The sequence below is a fragment of the Cnephaeus nilssonii genome (genome assembly GCF_951640355.1).
Source record: "Cnephaeus nilssonii genome assembly, chromosome: 22".
Taxonomy (NCBI): Eukaryota; Metazoa; Chordata; class Mammalia; order Chiroptera; family Vespertilionidae; genus Cnephaeus; species Cnephaeus nilssonii.
Genome location: NC_137093.1, coordinates 3,279,460 through 3,302,164, shown reverse-complemented (window position 1 = coordinate 3,302,164; position 22,705 = coordinate 3,279,460). Strand labels below are relative to the sequence as shown.

Sequence of the window (22,705 nt, the reverse complement as noted above, 5' to 3'; positions counted from 1 at the left end):
AATCCATGATAGTAAAACGTTACAACTCTATGAATGAAGATAAATAAGACCCTAAAAATGTCCAGAGGTCATTTAAAAGGTTGGAATTAAAAGTGACATCAGACTTCTCAATATTAATTCTGGAAGCTGGAAGTCAGTGGAGCAATGCCATCTGAAATTTGAGTCAAAATTATATCCAACCTCACCCGGCCGGTGAGGCTCAGTGGATGAGCGTCCACCTATAAATTAGGAGATCACGGTTCCATGCCCGGTCAGGGCACATGCCTGGGGTGCGGGCTTGATCCCCAATATGGGGTGTACAAGAGGCAGCCAATCAATGATTCTCTCTTATCATTGATGTTTCTCTCTCTCTCTCCCTTTTCTTTCCTCTCTGAAATAAATTTTAAAATACATATTTTAAAAATGTATATCCAACCTAACATTCTCTACCCAGTTGAACCCTGAATCAAGTGTGAGACATAGAGCCCTAGCCGGTTTGACTCAGTGGATAGAGGTCGGCCTGCAGACCAAAGGGTCCCAGGTTCGATTCTGGTCAAAGGCTCCTCCCCAGCCTGAGCCCTAGTTGGGGCTTGTGTGGGAGGCAACCAATCTATATGTTTCTCTCACATCATTGTTTTTCTCCGTCTTTCCCTCTTTCTTCTACTCTCCCTAAAAATCAATGGAAAAATATCCTCGGGTAAGGATTAACTAAAAAAAGAGAGAAAAAAAGTGTGAGACACAGAAATAGAACGCACGTGAACTGGTGAGAGTCCGTCCGTTTCCTGTTGTGGAGAAACAGTGCCCAGCGCAGGGGAGACTGACTTCTCACTGTCTACCTTTTCGTTCCGTGTGAATGTTTGCCATGTGCTGATGGCAGATCATTCGAACATGTTTGAACTCTTTCTGAGGGTGCCGGTAATTAACTGGACGTGGGGATCGCCCATCTTAAGTGACGCAGCGCCCGTGGCTTCTAGTTCTTCCCACTCGCCTCCCATGAGCACCGGCAGGTGCGCTGGGCCTGGAGGCAGAGAGAAGGGAAGGCGGGCTCGCCCAGAGCCGGCTTGCTGCGCGGGGGACATGCAGAGGTCAGCTGGAAGGCAGCCCTCTGGAGGCGAGAGACTCAGCCTTAGGTCATTGGAGTAATTACGTGAGTGGAGCTGGATAAATGCGCGTGGGGCAGCCACTTGAGTCATTTGGGTGTGGGTGAAGGACAGGAAGAGTCAAGTTAGGGGAACCGACCTGGCAGGACACAGCCTCCCTTGCTGAGGCCTGGCCTGCAGGATGGAGACTGGGGGAAGCCTGCAGGCTGGTCTGGCCGACACCGCAGGGAGGAGCTGACGTCTGGTTGTGCGATTATCTGTGCACATCAGTAAGGAGAGTAATGACCGAGGTCCGGGTCTTAATCGCCCTCGTGTCTCTGGGAGAAGAGAAGCTCCGAGCTGTTTCTTGGGAAATGAGCTGAGCCAGATGACAGCTCTGCTCACCCACTAGATGGAAGCAGCATGGTAAGCTGTTGACGCCCTTGAGAACGTCTCTGATACACGAGTGCTTAAAGCCCCTTTAAGGGTCTGTTTTAAATGTGTGGTCTGATGAATATGGTCATCTTTTTATGAACATACTAGAGGCCCGGTGCACGAAATTCATGCACGGGGGGGCGGTATCTCTCAGCACAACCTGCACCCTCTCGAATCTGGGACCCCTTGGGGGATGTCTGACTGCCTGTTTAGGCCCGATCCGGGGGATGTCTGACTGCCTGTTTAGGCCCGATCCATGGGATCGGGTCTAAACAGGCAGTCAGACATCCCTTTCACAATCTAGGACTGCTGGTTCCCAACTACTCGCCTACCTGCCTTCCTGATTGCTCCTAACCGCTCTGCCTGCCAGCCTGATCACCCCCTATCCACTCCCCTGCCAGCCCGATCGATGCCTAACTGTCCTCCCATGACACCCCGGTCACCCCCAAATGCCCTCCCTTGCATATTCCCTCTTTATTAGATAGGCTTTTTTCTTTAGCATATTGGACAGTCCTAACTGGTTTGGCTCAGTGGATGGAGCACTGGCCTGCAGATTCAAAGGTCCTAGGTTCGATTCTGGTCAAGGGCATGTACCTTGGTTGGGGGCACATACCCAGTCGGGAGTTTGCAGGAGGCAGTTGATTGATGTTTCTCTCATCGATGTTTCTAGCTCTCTATCCCTTTCCCTTCCTCTCTGTGAAAAATCAATAAAATATATATTATAAAAAAAGAAACATTTAAGATTCCTCCATATCTGCCTGGCTGGTGTGACTCAATGGTTGAGACCCCAGGCTGCCACCGCTGGAGGGGTTCAGGCCCTGGCCAGGCTGAGACCCCAGCCCAGGCTGCCATCTCAGCCTGGCTGCGGATAGCCCGGTGGGTGCCTTCCTTGGCCTGAAGATCGCACATTGGGGTGCACTGCGCTGCCGGCCTGACACCCCGGCCCCAAGCCCCGCGGCCCGCTTCACCCTGGATCGCACACGGCTCGGAGGCGACCAGCCGGACACCTGGACTGCCGCCACTGGGCAGGGATTGCTGTGTGTGGGGCGGGCACCTCCCAGCTAGACACCCTGGACTGCCACTGCTGGGCAGACTTGGGGACTCCGCTGGAGCTCAGGGCTAAGAGGACTGGGCACCGCCATCTTGTGGCCGTGGGCGCCACCATTTTGTCGTGGAGTGATGGTTAATTTGCATGTTACCCTTTTATTAGATAGAATTAGTAAGACTATATTCCAGCAATTTACCCAAAGGATAATAGGTCAATAGAATCAGCCTCTAGAAGAAAGACAGCCAAATCCTTTCATGTGGGGGACAAGGGCCGTAGGGGAATTACTGCTTTCACATTCTACCTGCCATGGTCTTTGAAGATAATTCCTCCCCTTTCCAATATGAAGCTGGCAAAAAATTTCCCCATGACGCACTCCAGGAAAACCTGTTACCAGTGTGCCATGAAGATTATAATTTACATCGTTTGTAGAGCATAGGAGGTCTGAAGTCAGACTGAGTTGAAATTTTGGTTCTACCAATTGTTGGCTCTTAGGTCTAAGCAAATTACTTAGCCTCTCTGAGTCTTAGGTTTTGCTCTGTAAATTGAGGCAAAGAGCTGCCTAGTAGGGTTAAGTAATTATGTGGATTTTTATGTATAAACTAGAGGCCCGTTGCATGAAGAGATTCATGCAATAGGCCTTCCTTCCCTTGGCTTCCAGCACCGGTTTTCCTCTGGCACCCGGGACCCAGGCCTTCGCTCCGGCCGGAGTCTGCCTTCTTCGTCTTTGCTGCGGGCTCTGGCCAGACTCTGCCACCTTCGTCTTCGATGCAGACTCCGGCCGGAGTCTGCCATCTTCGTCTTCGCTGCAGATTCTGGCCAGAGTCTGCAGTCTTCATCTTCGCTGTGGCCAGAGTGCTGCTCCTGTAGATCCCTTCGCCCCCCGCCCTCCCTCTCATAGCAGGCATCCTGCCCCACCCAGCCACTCCATGCCATCTTTGTCCTTTTAATTTGCATATTCCCTCCTGATTGACTGATGGACGTAGCGGAGTGATGGTAAATTTGCATGTTTCTCTTTTATTAGTGTAGATATATATATGTACATAAAATACATATACCGTAGAGGCCCAGTGCATGAAATTCATGCACTCAGGGGTCCCTCAGCCCAGCCTGCGCCCTCTCCCAGTCTGGGAGACCTCAGGGGATGTCCTTAGCGCTGCCATGGAGGCAGGAGAGGCTCCTGCCACCACCGCTGCACTCGCCAGCCGTGAGCCCGGCTTCTGGCTGAGCGGTGCTACCCCTGTGGGAGCGCACTGACCACCAGGGGGCAGCTCCTGTATTGAGCGTCTGCCCCCTGGTGGTCAGTGCGCACCATAGCAACCGATTGTTCAGCCATTCAGTTGATTTGCATATTACCCTTTTATTATATAGGATATATATTGTGCTTTAACATACAGTAATTGGCATATGGTAAGCACTCAATAAATGCTAAATATTATAAGGCATTTTTATAACTTTCAGATAAACTAATACTAAACTACAATTCCACTTACTCTGCGTAATGAAACTCAAAATATGTATGGAAAGAATTATGAAATCTGAAAAGTGCTGTACAAATATAAAAGTGATAGTATCAGCTTATTGTTGCCTTTCTATACAAAGAAAACATTCGTGTCAGAATCTATGCTTAAAGGATGTTGTAATTACAAAACAACTAGTGCATTGGTTAAAGCATTTTTAATTCTGTGAGACGGTGATTCTCAATCCTTTGGGTTACTCCCTGGAGAGAGCCAGCTGCCATAGGGTGAGGCGGCCCCGGAGAGGCTGAGGGCTGATGCCTGCCAGCAACCAGACGTGTAAGCTTAGAAATGGACTCCTCCCAGCTCGGTTAAGCCTTCAGATAAGACCACAGTCCCAGCCAACAGTGTACTGCACCTCATGAGAGACCCTCAGCCAGAGCTACCCAGCAAAGCTGTGCTTAGATTCCTGACCCACAGAAACTAGGAGATAAGCTATGTTTTTAGCGGGTTGGGGAAGGTAGGAGAGAGTAAAGGGGGAATAAATGGTGATGGAAGGAAACTTGATTTTGGGTGGTGAACACACAGTGCAATATACAGAGGATGTATTATAGAATTGTACCCCTGAAATCTAGATAATTTTATTATCCAATGTCACCCCAATACATTAAATTTTAAAATATTATAAAAATGTTGACACTAAAAAACAAGAAAAAATTTTTTAAATAAGTTTTAAAATGGATTGGTAACAAGGTACACATAAAAAGGTATGTTTGTGTTTTGAAATGCTAAGTTCTGGGACAATTTGTTATGCAGCAATACATAACAAATAGTATAATATGCACATGGAAAAACGCACAATTATAAGGATAAGGCTGGATGAATGTCACAAGATTAACATGCCCACGTAATGAGCACCTAATCTAGAACCAGAAGATAGCCAGCCCTCAGAAGCCTGGCGTGCTCCTTCTACTTACAGCCTTCCTCCGGGAGTAACACTGTCTGGACTCTTACCCGCTTCTCTGTATGTGATCAGGAGTGAAACAGAGGAGAAGCTCCGAGGGAACTCACAAGAATACGAGCATCACTCTAGGGCAATAAAACTTGGTTAAACATACGTAGAGAGAGTCAGTATGATCCACTGCTGAGGGCGTGGGCAGAGAGTGAAAGTGGCTGGATTAGCATCGTGGCTCTGCTCCGACCAGCTGTGATCTTGGGCAAGTTCATCTCTGCATCCGCATGTCTTTGCCTGTAAATGAGGGTGATGAGACTGCTTACCTCGCACGATTGTTGAGAAGATTAAAAGTGGAAATGAATGTAAGTCAAGAAGAACCATGCACATAACAAGTGCTCAAAATTGGTTGCCTGTTATCTAAATAGAGAGGGTAAAATATGTTGGATGATCATTTGTACTACCTGTCATTTTGTTTGTTTCAAAGGGACAAACAATGGGAGGTGAAGGGGAAGCATAAAGTTAGAGGCTGAACTGAGGCTTTAATTTATCAGTGGATTTTAACTATCAGTGAAATCTCAAGTGCCATGATTCCCTAAACATGGATGATTGCCCTCTCGGGAGTAAGCCTGTGTCCATGTTTAATTCCTCCCCTCTGTCCGATCTCCCTGCAGAAGGTAATAAAAGATTTAGATGTAGAAAGCGACGTGTCATTGGGAATGAGATAGAGGCTATAAATAGACATGTCAATGAAATAGGTTAGTGAGGGATCTAGCTCTCAGAGTCTCAGAATCAAGGGCACATATTCTTGTCACCTCTGTGCACTGGCACAGGCATGCTTGTAAGGGTCTCGAGACAGCTTTGTGTATGTTTTCCTACATATGTGAACATGGTGCATGCATGGAACCTGTACTAGCATATGACTGAGGACAGAAGTCTGAGGCATAAATGGTGTATTTCTGAATAGTAGAGGGATCCCTGTGGGCCAGATCAGTACCCTTCCCCTGACAATCATTACTGGAGATACCAGAATAAAACATGAACCCCAGCCCTGGCAGATGGCTCAATTGTTTGGAGTGTCATCTGTACACCAAAAGGTTGCAGGTTCCAATCCCGGTCAGGGCACATACCTAGGTTGAGGGTTCTGTCCCCAGTGCGGGCACATATGGGAGGCAACCAATTGATATCTCTCTCTCTCTCTCTCTGTTTCTGTCAGTCTCCTTCTCTCTCCCTTCCTCTCTCTCTAAAGTCAATAAGCATATCCTCAGGTGAGGATTGGAAAAAAAACAAAACATTCCTCCCAGATGGTCAACCCCAATTCTGGCATGATGACTGTGTGGTATCACTGGCCAATCTGTGAGCCCTTGTCAGGACTAAGGGTCCATGGTGATGTTCCAACCTGTCAAGTGCTGAGGTCAGCTTAGCTGCTGGTTTCCTAAGCATCAGACTGCCGTTCCCAGACTCTGCTGCTGTCCCCGTCGCCATGGGGACCGTTCTCCTCTCAGTTCCTGGCTGACCCCCGCGTTGATATTGACCACACACTGCCTTGAGCAGGGTTTGTTGAATTGCTCTTTGTTTCTCTATGACTGTGACCTCTTCATAGGCAAAGGGCAAAGTCATTCCTCTTCGTGTCCCCAGCAGCACCTAGGATGGTGACAGGATGTGAGCGCCACTCATGTTCACTGAACAATGCACATCCTCGCTACGCCCCCTGGTGCGGCTGCTTTGTCAGTGCTCCTGTTGGTGGCACCTAGAATCTGAAGCGTTGAGGGAAATGCTGTAGAAATCCGTATCCCTGCATATCCTTTGACATCTTCTATATATATAAAAGCCTAAGTGACCATCGCAACCAAACGGACGACTGAACAAGCTGCATGGGGCTACCAGGCCGGCAGGGGAGTTAGTGAGGGGCAACCAAATGAATGAGCAGCAGTCTGCGTGGGGTGACTAGGCCATCAGGGGGGTTAGTGAGGGGTGACTAAATGACTGAGCAGCAGTCTGCGTGGGGTGACCAGGCCCACAGGGGGGGGCAGTTGGGGGTGACCAGGCCGGCAGGGGGGCAGTGAGGGGTGACCAGGCTGGCGGGAGGGGGGGGCAGTTGGGGACGACCAGGCCAGAAGGGGAGGCAGTAAGGGGTGGCCAGGCTGGCGGGGGGGGGGGGGGGGCAGTTAGGGTGACCAGGCTGGCTTGGTGGGGCAGTTGGAGGTAACTAGGCTGGCAGGAGGGGCAGTTGGGGATGACCAGGCCAGCAGGGGGGGCAATTAGGGGTGATCAGGCAGGCAGGCAGGTGAGCAGTCAGGAGCCAGTGGTCCTGGATTGTGACAGGGATGTCTGAGGGGTCCTGGATTGGAGAGGGTGCAGGCTTGGCTGAGGGGACCCCGACCCCTGTCTGTGCATGAATTTCATGCACCGGGCCTCTAGACTTATAATTTAAAAAGGTAATGCCAACAGACCTGTCAAGATCGTTACTGTGATTTCAGATTATAGTGATAAAAAGAGAATATGAATAATTTCATCAAACTAGGTTTAAAAGTGAAATTTCCCTGACAGTAGACAATGACCTTCTGCCAGCCTTCCCAAGTGTGAGATTCTAGACGACATATACCAGGCCATTCAGGATTTTGTAATTCAGGAAGTTACTGGCCTAGAACAAAGACCAAACTTTAAGAGCCAAGGGATCTTAAAAGTGCTTTTGCTGATTCCTCAGTCCCTCTCAGTCATCTGGGACAGAGTTTTAAAAGTCAGGTGTGCCCAGCCAGTGTGGCTCAGTGGTTGAATGTCGACCTATGAACCAGGAGGTTACCGTTCAATGGCACATGCTAGGGTTGCAGGCTTGATCACCGGTGCAGAGTGTGCAGGAGGCAGCCTATCAGTGATTCTCAGCATTAATGTTTCTATATCCCTCTCCCTCTCTAAAATCAATTTTATATATATATATATTAAGTCTGGTGTGCATAATCCTCTCTAAGTAAATTCTGCCCCCTTGTGGATTAAACATCCCCAGATAGGAAAACACACTATAGTTGCATGGACCATTTCCTCTTAGTTCTTTCAAAGAGTACCTCGGCGATGTTTAAAAGTAATGTTGACACTCTGGCTGGGTAGCTCAGCTGGTTAGAACATCATCCTGATGTGCCAAGGTCATAGGTTCAATCTCCTGTCAGGGCACTGACAAGATTCATCCAATGAATGCATACATAATTGGAACAACAAATTGATCATTCTCTTTCTCTCTCTCCCTAAAACCAATCAGTCAATGAAAATGTGTGCCCTGCAGGTGTGGCTCAGTTGGTTGGGCGTCATCCTGTGCACTGAAAGGTCGCCGGTTCCATTCCCAGTCAGGGCGCATGCCGGGTTTCAGGCTCGATGCCCAGTCAGGGGCATGTAGGAGGCTGCCTCTCTCTCCTTTCTCTCTCTCTCTCTCTCTCTCTCTCTCTCTCTCTCTCTCTCTCTCTCTCTCTCTCTCCCTCCCTCCCTCCCCTCCCTCTCTCTCCCCTCCCTCTCTCTCTCTCTCTCCTTCCTCTCTAAAATAAATCAATTAAAAACATAAAATAGAATTTTAAAGTCATGCTGCCAGTGGAACAAAGCTGGGCTGTTTGTGTAAATTGTGTGAAACCCGGTTGATGGTGACAGATCCATTGACGGAGAGCAGCCTGCATTGTGTCTTGTGCTTTCATCCACGTGCCTAGGCCGGTGCCTTGAACACACTCAGCACTCAATAACTAGCTCATAGACCATTACGGTTAGGGAGCGCGTTAACTACTGACTTCAGATCACATGGAAGAGTCCCTTTCCCAGGCCGTGACATCCCCCACTGAGTGGCTCCAATAATGAAAAATTTACTAAAAGATACAGCTCGTTTTCGCATCAGACAGGCCTCTTAGAAAGCCTACCAACATATTAAGCCCAAATGGAATAAGTCTTTTGTCGGAGAGTCCTATCATCTCAGGCCTGGAAAGAGGTGCTGGGCTCTCCCAGTCTGCGTTTTCTGGGTGAAGTGACAGCCTTCCGGACCCAACTCCGTCCTCCGGAAACACCCAGCAGCCTCGTGGCTTTCAAACGTTGGGAGAGAACCGCCACGTGCCCTTCAGTCTCCCATGCTCCTAACATTTCACCTGTAACCGTGTCCACTCGTCCTCCCACGGCAAGCGTGTTGGTCCATTGTCTCCTCCTCACAGCCTTCTGGATGTCGGTTTTTGTGTCAATGTCCCTGTCAGGGAGCAACCCCTGGAGCGGGCGCAGGTGCTGTGGGTGCGCTGCTTCACTAACAGGAGCACCGTGACGTGGTCAGGCCCCTGCCTGGGACACCAGCTCCCTCACTGCAGCGTAGACTCCCTCGGCTTCTGCGGGGCACGTCACACAGCTGGATGGTGCACCTCGCAGTCCCAGGTCTTCCGGGTCTTTCCCACCCAGACTTCGGGAGGGAAAATGTAACTTGGAACATTTGCCTCCATAAACTTCATCTTGCTTTTGGGTCAGGATTCCAGCTAGCGAGATCTTAAGTGTGTCCAATCAGATCAGCTCTGCTCCTTAGCTCTGTGCTGTCCACATCGAATCAACATGATCTCTGGGTTTCCAATCAACCGATTTCAAGGGCAACGACCTTCGGTGTGGGAAAGAGGAGAGAATAAACAGGGGAGGCGAGCTCTGTCCGCACAGCGCCACCCTCAGCCCTGCGGGCCTCAGGTGTCTTCTCTGAAGCACCCGGCTCACAGAGAGAGGAGGGTCGGAATGAGTGAGCTAAATCAGTGCGAAGTATCACAGCATTAGCTTCCAAATGGCTTCAGGGAGGAAGAGACTGTTACCGTCTTTGTGTTCACAGCACATACTCAGCAGGTAGAGAGCCAGCACAATTTTTTAACAGGAGAAATACATACAGAGTACCTATGGGGACAGTTTTTCACAGAGGGGGAGGGACGGAAGTTGATCATTTCTAATCAGCCTGTGTTTAGTCTAAAAACTTCAACTCCTCTGTCAGCAAGGGGCTCTCCCGTTTCCCCTCTCCTTCTAAGGGAATAGGGAGGAAGCTCAGTATCTGCTCGCCCACCACCACCACCCCCGGACCGGGGCCCAGGCTGCCACCTCGGACCCGCACCATTAATTTGAGGGGCCCCAGGAACAAATGCTCCCCTCCTGGGGAAAAACAACAAGTCACCACACGGATTCCCCGATGTCTGAAACCCCACTGATCATCTGCATGCTTCACTCGTTAGCTTTAGCCTTTCTCTAAATATCAAGCATGTATTTGAGAAGACATTCAAATGTATCGGTCCTTTAGCAGGTCATACTGAATGTGGTTTTTCACTTGTTTTTAAATCTTATTGATGTTGCCCTAACCGGTTTGGCTCAGTGGACAGAGCGTCGGCCTGCGGACTGAAGGGTCCCAGGTTCAATTCCGGTCAAGGGCATGTACCTTGGTTGCGGGCACATCCCCGGTAGGGTGTGTAGGAGGCAGCTGATTGATGTTTCTCTCTCATCGATGTTTCTAACTCTCTATCCCTCTTCCTTCCTCTCTGTAAAAAAAATCAATTAAAAATATGTTTTAAATCTTATTGATGTTTTATAGAGAGGAAGGGAGACAGAAGGGACATTGTTGGGAGAGAGAAACATTGCTCAGTTGCCTCCTGCACACGCCCTGACCAAGGATCGAACCTGCATCCTGGGTATGTGCCCTGATGGGGGATCAAACCTGCCACCTTTTCATGCACAGGACAACGCTCCAACCAACTGAGCCGCACCGGCCAGGGTGGACTGTGGTTTTTCTTTTCTGAAGACTTCATAGAGTCTTCGGAGAGAAGACTAGAGATATTCTGGGGTTGACCAGGAAGGCAAAGGATGTGGAAGAGAAACTTCCCTAGTTCCCAGTGAGGGCTACGGGCAGGGGAGGGCAGATGCCCATCTGCTCCAGCTGCTCCTTCACCAAGAACGCTTCTTTCTTCCCGCACTCTGTGCAGGGAAAGCCCGTCTCCCTTCCCGGAACCGGTCAGTCTCACACCCGAGTCTTCCTCACACTCTTGTCAGAAATGCTCTTCTGTACAAGATGATCCACTCGCCTGGGTGTGACATGATGCTGTGGTCGTGGGGAGAGCAGCCTTGCTTTGAGGAGGTGCCTCATGCAATATGTAGAGGTAAAGGTCATGGTGTCTGCAACTTACATTCAGCTGGGCTTAGTGCTGCAATAGATGATAGATAGATGATAGATAGATAGATAGATAGATAGATAGATAGATAGATAGATAGATGATAGATAGATGATAGATAGATAGATAGATAGATAGATAGATGATAGATAGATGATAGATAGATAGATAGATAGATAGATAGATAGATAGATAGATAATAGATAGATGATAGATAGATGATAGATAGATGATAGATAGATACATAGATAGATAGATAGATAGATAGATAGATAGATAGATAGATAGATGATAGATAGATGATAGATAGATAGATAGATAGATAGATAGATAGATTGATAGATGATAGATAGATAGATAGATAGATAGATAGATAGATAGATAGATATGATAGATAAAGCAAATACGGCCAAATATTACCAGTTACCAGTTGTCAAGCAAAATGCCTTTCAAACTCCTCACAATTCTGCTTCACCTCCTCAGCATACTTTCTCTTGTTTTTCTTGTTTTTCAAAGTACATTGTGTACAGTTATTGTCAATAATAATTACCATTATGAGAACATAGTTACACCATGTGCCAGTGCCAGACATCCTTCCAACAATCTTTCACAGTGGATGTTTTCATACTCATTTTTCAAAGAAGGAAGAAGACTTAGAGTGGCCAGGGAATTCACTGGTCTTTTGGCCACCAGTTAAAGTCACATCTGTCTAACTCCAAAGCTCATAGTCCTTCTAGTGCTTCATGCTGCATCTTGAATTGCATGCAGTGTGCCAGAAACAGAAGGAAGGTACATCTACCTGGCACAGAAGCCATGCTCGCCTCGCTCTTTGTACACAAAATCTTTTAAAACACTTCACTTGCGAGTAGTTGCCCTGCTCTATACACACATGCACACACACACACCCCTACAGAGTTTATATATATTAGTCTATAAATCAGGTGAGTCGATTTCAGAGAGGAAGGGAGAGGGAGAGATAGAAACATCAATGATGAGAATCATTGATGGGCTGCCTCCTGCACGCCCTCTACTAGGGATCAAGCACACAACCCAGGCATGTGCCCTTGACCGGAATCGAACCAGGGATCCTTCACTCCGTAGACTGATGCTCTATCTACTGAGCAAAACTGGCTCGGGCTAAAATATATTTTTAATTTATTTCAGAGAGGAAGAGAGAAGGAGAAAGAGAGAAACATCAATGATGAGAGAGAATCATTGGTCAGCTGCCTCCTGCATGCCCCCTACTGGGGATCGAGCCTGCAACCTGGGCATGTGCCCTAACCAGGAATTGGACCTTGACCTCCTGGTGCGTGGGAGGACGCTCAACCACTGAGCCACACCGGCCGGGCCAAGCTAGCAACTTTTTGTTGCACAGGACAATGCTTGACCAGCTGAGCCACACTGGCCAGGGCTAAGCCTCCATTTCTTGATCTATAAAATGAGAGAAGCTGGTTTTAAAACTTCCGATGTCCTTTTTATTTTTCTGACTGACATTTGATGATTTTGATTTTCCTGAGGCTTTCTCAAATATTTCATGTAAAGCAGAACACAAGGAAATTCTCTTCCCACTCAGGTACGTGAACAGGCCCATTAAGAAAAATGCGATCACTGAGTGGAGGAGGTGCTTACGCAACTCAGTGGCCGTTAGCGGGTGCCCTGCTCCAGTTAATGGTGCATCCCGCACGGGCCTGCACCGACCCAGAACTGTCGCCACTGTGGCTCTCTAACTTGGTGCCTTGTAAACTGCATGTCTGCACAGCCCGGTAACCAACAACCCGCTTCTCGGCCTGTGTGCCAAGCACGTGGCCTCTCCTGGGTAGGGCCCTGGGGGCGCCAGGTGCCAGTGTTGATGGTGGCAGCATGGAGGACCCCCTCTTTGCAGAGAGTAAGTCTGCAGACGTAACTGTGAGGTCCCAGGCAGCTGTGTCCTGTGGGATTCAGCAGGTGTTTGAGAAGTAGAAGAACTCTCTGTTAGGGAAATAAGAGAGAGAGAGAGAGAGAGAGAGAGAGAGAGAGAGAGAGAGAGAGAGAGAGATTTAAATGCCGTGTTCTGGTTTCTATTAAAAGTTACCCCGGCCGCCTGGCTGGCATGGGTTGAGCGTCAATCTATGAACCAGAAGGTCATGGTTTGATTCCCGGTCAGGGCACATGCCCAGGTTGTGGGCTCGATCCCCTGTGTAGGGCCTGCAGGAGGCAGCTGGTCAATGATTCTCTCTCATTGATGTTTCTCTCTCTCTCCCTCTCCCTTCCTCTCTGAATCAATATAAATCTGGGGCGGGGGGGGGGGGGGGGAGCTCCCACTGGCCTTTTCTTCATAGCATTCATGAACGCAAGATGGCACCAGTGGCTCTTTGGGGACGCATCGGAGGAAATCCGGCCAGCGTTCCCCCTGCTGCCACAGCTGCCAAAGCCACAGGGTCTGACCCGGAAAGGTGGCCTCCGTGCGCCGTGGAGACAGTGCCCATCGGGCCATGGAGGCCGGGGGCTGCGTGAAGCTGGACTAAATGAGCTTCCGTAGAAGGGCCCCAGGACACCTCCTGCCACCGCAGCAGGCTGGCCCAGCTCTGGGCACACACATGCTTAAACACGTCCCTTAACGTGTTTTCATGTGAGTGAAATAGTCAACTGGTTGTAGAAATCACCTCTTAACAAGTTACCATCATCTTCTCCATGAATTCTTCAAAATACGTGACTCAGCTGTATGAACGTGTGAGTGTGGAAAAAGTGGCTTCTGCCCCGTCTCTTTGCAGGGGAAAGTTCCAGAGAACCGTTAGGAAAGGGAGCTGCCCCTTAGAGAGAAACCTTCAGTTCATCTCCGCCCACGGCAGGCGCGCCCCTGAGAAGGGCTCTACGGGGAGGCGCCTTAGCTGGAGATGCCACGTGCCCTCCCCTCAGGCTGTGCCATTCCCGCTTTGCAGGTGGGAACTGAGGCTCAGGGAGGGATTCTCCCAGCTCCCCGGGCCTTGGGCAGAGGAACAGGCAGGCCCACAGCTTCCAGGATGCACCTTGTGTGTGGAGGCTTGTGTGCTGCCCCCTTCCAGCCCGCCCCCCTCCCCCTGTCCCTTTCCCCCGTTCCCCTGCCCCATCCATCAAGGCTGCAGGCATCCCTGACACCCAGTGGGACTGTTCCCTAAGGGTCCTGACACCCAGTGGGACTGTTCCCTGAGGGTCCTGACACCCAGAGGGGACTGTTCCCTGAGGGTCCCTGACACCCAGTGGGACTGTTCCCTGAGGGTCCCTGACACCCAGTGGGGACTGTTCCCTGAGGGTCCCTGACACCCAGTGGGACTGTTCCCTGAGGGTCCCTGACACCCAGTGGGACTGTTCCCTGAGGGTCCCTGACACCCAGTGGGAACTGTTCCCTGAGGGTTCCTGACACCCAGTGGGACTGTTCCCTGAGGGTCCCTGACACCCAGTGTGGACTGTTCCCTGAGGGTTCCTGACACCCAGTGGGACTGTTCCCTGAGGGTTCCTGACACCCAGTGAGACTGTTCCCTGAGGGTCCCTGACACCCAGTAGGGACTGTTCCCTAAGGGTCCCTGACACCCAGTGGGGACTGTTCCCTGAGGGTCCCTGACACCCAGTGGGGACTGTTCCCTGAGGGTCCTGACACCCAGTGGGACTGTTCCCTGAGGGTCCCTGACACCCAGTGGGACTGTTCCCTAAGCGTCCCTGACATTTCCATTCTTGAGGCTGTAGTTTTCTCATAATTAAATCTTGATGAACTTGCGGCTTCCTAATGGAGATAGTGCCTGAATGCCAGGGACCCACGGCGGGCCCCGGGGTGCAGATTGTCCCTTCCGCTCACCCACCAGGGGAGCCCCAGGCGCAGGAGCCCCCCACGCATTGCCAGGCTGGGTACTGCGGAGCCCACGCCCTGCCCTTTAGGCCGCAGGCCGGTGTGGGTGTGGGAAGTGCAGAAGGACCTGGGAATTCGCAGGGATCCCTGCGGCCTGAGACGGGGAGGGAGGCTCAGGGGAGACCAGAGGCCCCGCACTGACCTGAGGCTCGTCTCGCTGAGGTCACTTGCATCAGGCAGAGGCCTCCCTGCACTCCTGCCTAATCCTGGGGGAGGTGTAAATAGAACTGGCGCTCTGGCAAAGCCCCCCCCCACACACACACACACACACACCGCCCATGTTCCCTTCCTTTTGGGACATCAACCAAACCTGAGTCTTTGATTCCCTCTAGTGGCTCAAGCCAGCAACTCCCATCACTGATTTTTGCATTTTTTATTCAATGTACAGGAAGTGCCTACTGTGGGCACCGAATTGGAGCCGGTTCTTCGGCTTTGCCGGCTGTGGGGTGCTGGTTTCCTCTGGGCATTGCTGTGCCTGGTGTTCAGTGAGCAGGGACAGGGCCACAAGGCCTCCTCATAGCTGAGCCCGGTACCGCGCACACCAGCTCACTTCCCTGCGCTCCCCCGCGGCTTTGTGGGGACTGAGGAGGGTTTAGGGGGGTTAGCTCCGCCCTGAAGGAGATGCAGGATGTGGGCCTCGGCTGTTCGTTGGTAAATGAGTGCGCCCGGTGAGCACTAGCACCCGCAGTGTGTGAGGCCGGGTTGGGTGCCCTGGGGGTGCGGTGGGGGGTGGTGCTTACTGTCAAGGCGCTTCCTGGCTGGTGGGAGCGCCAGGCATCCGGGAGGCCACGGGAAGCAGGACACGCTGCCCAGCAGGGCCGTCCAGCGTGAGCGTGGCCGTGAGGCAGGCGTGGGCGGCCCGGCTGCCACTTCCTAGCTCTGTGACACTGGCACGGTGCCAGCTCCCTCCTTGCCTGTCCTCGATCGACGGGGAGAGGAGTCATTTCTCCACAATCTGAGTGTTCGTTCTCCAGCCAACCCTCCGTGGTGCTCACCTGGGGCCACTCCCACTGCAGCGCCAGGTCTAAACCGAGACCTCAGAGACACTGCTGAGAATGTCAGGAAGGCGGCAAGGGGCTTGCCCAGTTGGTTCTGAGGCTGCCGCTCCCTGCTCAGCCCAGCCCACGCTCCTTTCTCTGCCCGGGAACTTGGGGAGCCCCGCCGTGCTCTGAAGTGGAGCCGCTGAGGGCTCCCAGGCAGCCAGCCCTGCAGTCTCCTGCTCCTGCGGCGGGAGCACAGCCGATTTCTTGCTGATCACGTTGGGAAATGAGCAGGGACCAGGAGGTCGTTCATGTGCTTCCGTATGTCACGACCCTTGGACTTTAGCACTGAAAGCCCCTCTGAGGGGGCCGTGATTTTGCTGCAGGAGAAAGGCCTTCCCACAAGCCCTTGGGGCTGCTTTAACTTGGAGGTCGTATAATGTTGCTGCATCGCGAATGGCTTGAAAGAGATCGTTTTTCACACTGCGCTCTTTTAAAAAAAACTTAATTGATTTCAAAGAGAGGAAGGTAGAGGAGAGATAGAAACATCAGTGATGAGAGAGAATCATTGATCGGCTGCCTCCTGCACGCCCCCACTGGGGACTGAACCCGCAACCTGGGCACGTGCCCTTGACCAGAATCGAACCCAGGGCCTTTCAGTCCTGAGGCCGACGCTGTATCCACTGAGCTGACCACTGGGGCACGCTTTGCTTCCCTATTACCGTGTGAGGAGATAAAGGAAGATCCAGAGATAAAGCACACCTGAGTGCCAGACACATCGGACCTCGCCTCTAGGTGGGGTTTCATCGCAGCGATTCATGGGTCATCAGTTCTGTAGCTTTACAGGCAGCAATGCCAGCACCTCAGCGAGGCACAGAGAGAGGTCAATGGGAAGGAGAGCGGTGAGCAGGAGGCCCAAGCCTCCCACAGGGCGCCATTCCGGTAAAAGAGGGAGCTGGAGGGAAGAAGGCCAACGTGGCTGAGCGCCTGCTGGCTCAATGGTATGGGATCCATGGAGGGATGGGATCCAAATGTGCTGACTCCGAGTTTTGCTTTGAATAGAAGGGTTGGAACCACAGGATGTGAAAGCGAACAGACTGGAAGACAGAAGCTGGGGGCACGAGGGGAGGTGATTTGTGAGGAAGCAGGAGCTGCCTTGAGCCCGCTTGCCCCCTGGGGCATGCCTGCCCCTCCTCAGGGTCCTGAGGCGGCCTGGCTCCCGGAGGCCCTGCGGGGGAGCCGGGAGCCGGCCTGGGCTGGGGAGGGGGGGGGGGGACGGGGTGTGCAGTGGAGGAAGATGGGATGGAGGAGCCAGCGGGCGGTCCTGGGCTTCTAGCGCTTCTGGTCCGGGACTCTCTCCGCGCCCGGCCTGCCCTTGCCACAGGCGCAGCCAGTGGTCAGTGGCACCGTTTGCTCCCACCCGGCCCTGCGTTCCTGCATCCTCACGCGGCTTTCCTCTTGCAGTGTCCTGCTGTGTTGGAGCCTCGGGGGCTTACACTGAGATCAAGAAAGTGGCCGAGGAGAAGGTCACTCTGCCCTGCCATCATCAGCTGGGGCTCCAAGAAAAAGGCGCCCTGGACATCGAGTGGCTGCTCACCGACAGCAAAGGGAACCAGAAGGCGGTAAGTGGTGCGCGAGGGCCCGCCTCTCCCCCTCGCCACACCCTCGCCTCTCCTCTGCCCTCCGTGTTTCTCATGGGGCCACAAAGGGCTAGAATTGCTTTTTGCCTTTTTGTTAATCCTCACTCCAGGATATGTTTTTTACTAATTTTTAGAAAGAGATGAAGGGAGAGAAGCACCGATCAGTTGCCTCCCGTACGTGCCCCAACCGGGGATCCAACATGAAACCTAGGTTGTGCCTTGGCGGGCATGGGACTGGCAACCTCTGGGTGTCCTGGCCGATGCTCCAAACGGCTGAGCCCCAGATCGGGCTGGAATTGCTTCTTTTATCTGCAGGGGATCAAAGACTCTAGACAGGAAACTATAACAGAGAGCGTGTTTGGGTCGTGAGGAGAGAGTCTGTGTGCTTTGGGGGAAGCAGGAACTGCTGGGAAGCCCTCTGTCACCTGCCCACCCAGGGAGCCTGCGCCATCGATGTCCTTCCTAAGAAGGGGCTCCATTCGCTGGTCCAGAGGCAGGACTAGAGCGGTGGGCGAGGCCTGCTCCACCTCCTCCGAACCACTGGCACCTGCCCATGTTCACCCTGGCAGCCATGACTTACACCCTCCAAGATGGGGTCACACGGCAAACATAGGACACAGAGGAGCAAGTACAGGACACGCGTGCAATGGTTAGCATGTGTAACCGCCAGCAGGAGGAGCAGTACCGACCCCGCAGCTGGAAACCGAAGGAGCTGGCCCGGGCCTCGCATGCAGGTGCCTGGGCCGCCGGGCCGCCAGCTGGGCACTGGGTCCGACGCCTGGCCTGTGAGCAGGACTCGAGGTGCCTGTTCCTCTGGACGCCGGGCTGGCCTTCACGAGGGGCTGAGAATCAGTAACCTCTGTTTTCCCCTTTCTGCCCTGGCGGCGTCAGCCACGGGATCTCCCTCAGCCTCGTTTCCCAGCATAACTATCCCCCCTCCTTTACCCATTGACTTATTGTTTTAAAATATATTTTTATTGATTTCAGAGCAGAAGGGAGAGGGAGAAAGAGAGAGAAACATCAGTGATGAGAGAGAATCGTGGATCAGCTGCCTCCTGCACGCCCCACACTGGGGATGGAGCCCACAACCCGGGCATTTGCCCAAACCGGGAATCAAACCGTGACCTCCTGGTCCATGGGTCAACGCTCACCCACTGAGCCCCACCGGCTGGACTGTTTTAATTTTTTTGTTGAAAGTTTTGCGATTTTAAAAAATGTCTATAACCTAGGAAATCTGCCTTAGATTTTCCTTCTCCTACAGAACTTTACTATTTCCCTACAAAAAGCGAAAAGTTGTTCTTTCCTCTCTCCACTGTCTGCTTTTTTGTTATAAGATGGTTTTCACGAGCAGAAGCTAAGGTTTTCACTGAAAATAACTTACAGGATCCCTGTTGGGGTTTAACCTGCTTAAGGGCTGCCCACATCGCCTGGGTGTTTTGATCCTGCTTGTCATTTTGTTCTGTCATCGCCCACGGCTCTGCTCCCTGTAGAGCAAGGTCACCTTCACCTGAGCCTGTCTATTCCAACAACGCCTTAGTCAGTCCCGCTTCCGAGTGAGCTAAATGGGAGCAGTCTCCTCTAATAAAAACCAGGACTGACTCCACTCAGCCAGCCTTCCCCAAATGTTCTTATTAAACTAAGAAAACAGAGTGCTTGGTCATGTGGCCAAGGGAGCCCAGGGGTCAGGAAGCCATTGGTGATGAAGAAGCCACTGCTGCTGCTTCTGGCATCACCCTCACAGCAGGCTCCGCTCGCTCCTCCCCCAGCCATATTCTACAGCAGTGATGGCAAACCTATGACACGCGTGTCAGCACTGACATGCGTAGCCATTTCTGATGACACGCGGCCGCTGAGGCGGCCGCATGCCGAGGATGAAACATTTGCTGCTCCTGAGGATGAAACATTTGCGAAATAATGTTTTTTCCTCAAAGTGACACACTACCCGAGTTATGCTCAGTTTTTTTGGCAAAGTTTGACACACCAAGCTCAGAAGGTTGCCCATCACTGGTCTACAGAGAGGCTTGTCCCCTATCCAGCATGCGGATTGCACAACTTTGTTCACGTTTGGAGGTTTTTATTGTACGTAGAGAGCTAGCCTCCGCGGAAAGGTAGATGAGGTAGATGACTTGAATGACCGTTCATGGAGGTTCGCTTAGTCCAACCTCGTGAAGCCCGCACCTGCGCGCTGACCGGAACCCTGGCCGCACAGGGTGAGGCTGCACAGGATGAGGGCGGCTTGAGCCGAAGGCGAGAAAGAGAACCCCGGCTGGATGTTCTCGGCTGGCTCCAGGAGAGTTGCTGGCGACCCATCCTGCTCTCTCTGCAGCAACGAGGCCAAGGCCAGACAGCAGTTTGTTCTGCGCTTACCCATGTGCCCCGCGAGGCCCTGGGGTGCAGAGTGAGGAAGACAGTGGAACCCCCAGCTCCTTGGAGCGTACCGCGAAGTGGCCTTCAGTAATTAGGAACACATGTACATGTTTACGCAGAGCACGGTGGGTGTTGGCTACATGCCAGGCACAGGCCATTGAGCACATGTGACGTGATTCAACAGCGCCCGGGGGACTGTTGGTCCCATTTACACACCAGGAGCTGAGGCCGGAGCGCACGGAGAGAGCGGTGCTCAAGGTCGCCCGCTTTGCATTTTGAAACGAGGCGCTCTGACGCCGTGCCACCAGCTGTACTGCCTTCTTAAATACTTTGAAATTATACCATGTGCTCGGTAGGAAATAAGGAGAATGCAAGGAGAAATTATTCCAGACAGAATTAATTATGCAAAGACCCGATGCTAAAAAAAGCTTGGAGCTATTGGAAGGTCTAAAAGATTACAAATCAATTCAGTATAAACCAATGTTACCTCAATAAAAAAAAACTATTTTAAAAATCTATTTCTTTAAATTTAATAAATGTGGACTCCCGCTGTGCAGGCCCTCTCTGCGGCAGCCAGGCGGAGAAGCCGATGTCAGGGTGGAGATCCGAAGGCCGTTCTAGATGGACACCAGGGGGACCCATTGGCCAGTAGCAGCTGCAGGAGGGGAGAGGGCAGCAAGTGCTTCGTGTAAGAAGGCGCCTCTGATAGACATTGAAGAAGCACCTCTGGGTGCTGGCGGAAGGCGGGCCTGCGGCGCTCACGGAGCGTGGGCAGGGCCTGGGAGCCTGGGAGCCGCAGCAGCGGAGTAGGCGCAGCACAAGTCGTGAGCCTGCAGCAGGGGCAGGACCGGAACACGCAGGGCGCTGTGCATGCGAGGGAGCCTACACTTTCTCCTAGGACGCCGTGGAGGTTTGAAGGATTTTAAGAGTGAAGGGACATATGCATTTTAAAGCAATCACTCTGGCACCGTGCGGCACGCTGGGTTAAGGGGGGCTCAGTAGAAGCAATATCAGGTAAACAAGTTCAGGCAATATAAGGCCAAGCCTCATGGATGCTGGGCTGTAAAGAAGGGGTTAATCAGAATGTAGTATGTAGCCCTAACCGGTTTGGCTCAGTGGATAGAGCTGCGGACTGAGGGGTCCCAGGTTCGATTCTGGTCAAGGGCATGTACATTGGTTGCGGGCACATTCCCAGTAGGGGGTGTGCAAAAAGCAGCTGATCAATGTTTCTCTCTCATCGATGTTTCTAACTCTCTATCCCTCTCCCTTCCTCTCGGTAAAAAGTCAATAAAATATATTTTATATATATATATATATATATATATATATATATATATATATATATATATATATATATTGTTGTTGTTTAATGTAGTAGGTAAAGTGGCCAAGCTTGTCCGTTGCCAGGGAGTTGGGAGGAAGAGTGAGGTGGCTGAGGAAGGAAGGGGCTGGAATGGGTGTGGTGCTGAAGGCAGGCTAACCAGGGGCGTGGATCCAAGTCCAGCTTTGCGTTTTGATCTGAGCAGCGTGCTTCCATCCCGGGTGTGGGACGCACAGATCCGCAGGGAGCGTGTGGGGGTGGTCAGCAGGCTCAGTGATAGTTGAATTTCAGCCTCGACTGGATGACATTAGCCTCTAGAGCTTTCCTTCCGGGTCTAGGGATGGAAACAGTAGAATTTCCAAAGCCAGAGAGACCGCCTCCCCCAGGGTCGGTCAGGGACACGAGAGAAACCTTTCCCCTCTGGTTTTCAGATGGAGAAATTAGGACCAAGGGTTCCAATCCCTGTGCCAAGCCTCTTGGCCACGCCTTCACCCTCTCTCCTCTCCCTTTAGATCAGCGAGAAAAATCCTGATCTAAACGGAGAGGGGCTGGCATCCCCGCCGTTCAAGGCAGTTTCCCGTGTGCTCTGCGGGGCCTGGGACACGCTGTGCAGAGCCACTGCCAGGACGCTGCGCTGCGCCACCTGTTCCCGGGAGCCTGCCCCCTCTCCCTGAGAGGGCATCTGGAGCAGGTGCACCGAGTGTCAGCAGACAGACAGCCCGCCGCAGCTGTAACGCATGCGTTTCATTTCATGTTTGTTTGCTGAAGAACTCATGTATGCTCATTGTTCTCCTGTTACACCCTGATCAATGGCTTAGTCTCAGCACCGCATTTCCTAGAACTAAAAACAGAATAAATGAGAGACACACAAGCACCTGAGGTTCAGTGTGTGTCTGAAAACAACGGAGCCCAAGTGCAATCCGTGTCAGAGTGTATGTGAAATTCATATTAAATAAGGGTTAAGGTTATCTTAGGGTTGTATGACCTCTGCTTTCCAAAGAGGTGGACTGCTTACTACTAGTTATCTCTTTTTTCTTCACTCAATGTGAGGGCAGGGTTTGGAGAAAGGGGAGGGAAGCGACCAGCAGGAAAGTCTCCATACACAAAAGGGAACTCGTGAGCTTTATCCGGAGGCCTGTGTAGGTGCTGTGTAAGCAAAAACAAACAAGGGAGACATTTTAGAAGGAGAAGGCAGCATGAAACAAGACAAAGACACATCAGAGGACGTCACCCAGAATCTAGAAACATTGGGTTCAGGGTCTAGCCTCTTTAGAAATATGGCAGGGGTGTGTTCAGACTGCACACCGGCTGTAGGGGTCACCTCAGAGGTCAAGCTTTGTTCCACAGTGTGCACAGCGGACAAGGATCGGAAGCTCTTAGCCAGGGAAGGCTTACTGTATAAATGTATGGAAGGATTACTACTCGTGGGGTACTGGTTTGAACAAATTTGG

General features: G+C 51.7%; 1 protein-coding gene across 1 annotated transcript in view; it reads left to right on the top strand.

Moving 5' to 3' along the window:
* CLMP (CXADR like cell adhesion molecule) overlaps positions 1-22,705 on the top strand; it is a 100,825-nt gene that overhangs the window by 56,495 nt on the left and 21,625 nt on the right. The window contains exon 2 of the mRNA XM_079762812.1: positions 17,391-17,548. Within this exon, the coding sequence (XP_079618938.1) occupies positions 17,391-17,548 (158 nt within the window). The remainder of the gene's footprint in view (positions 1-17,390; positions 17,549-22,705) is intronic.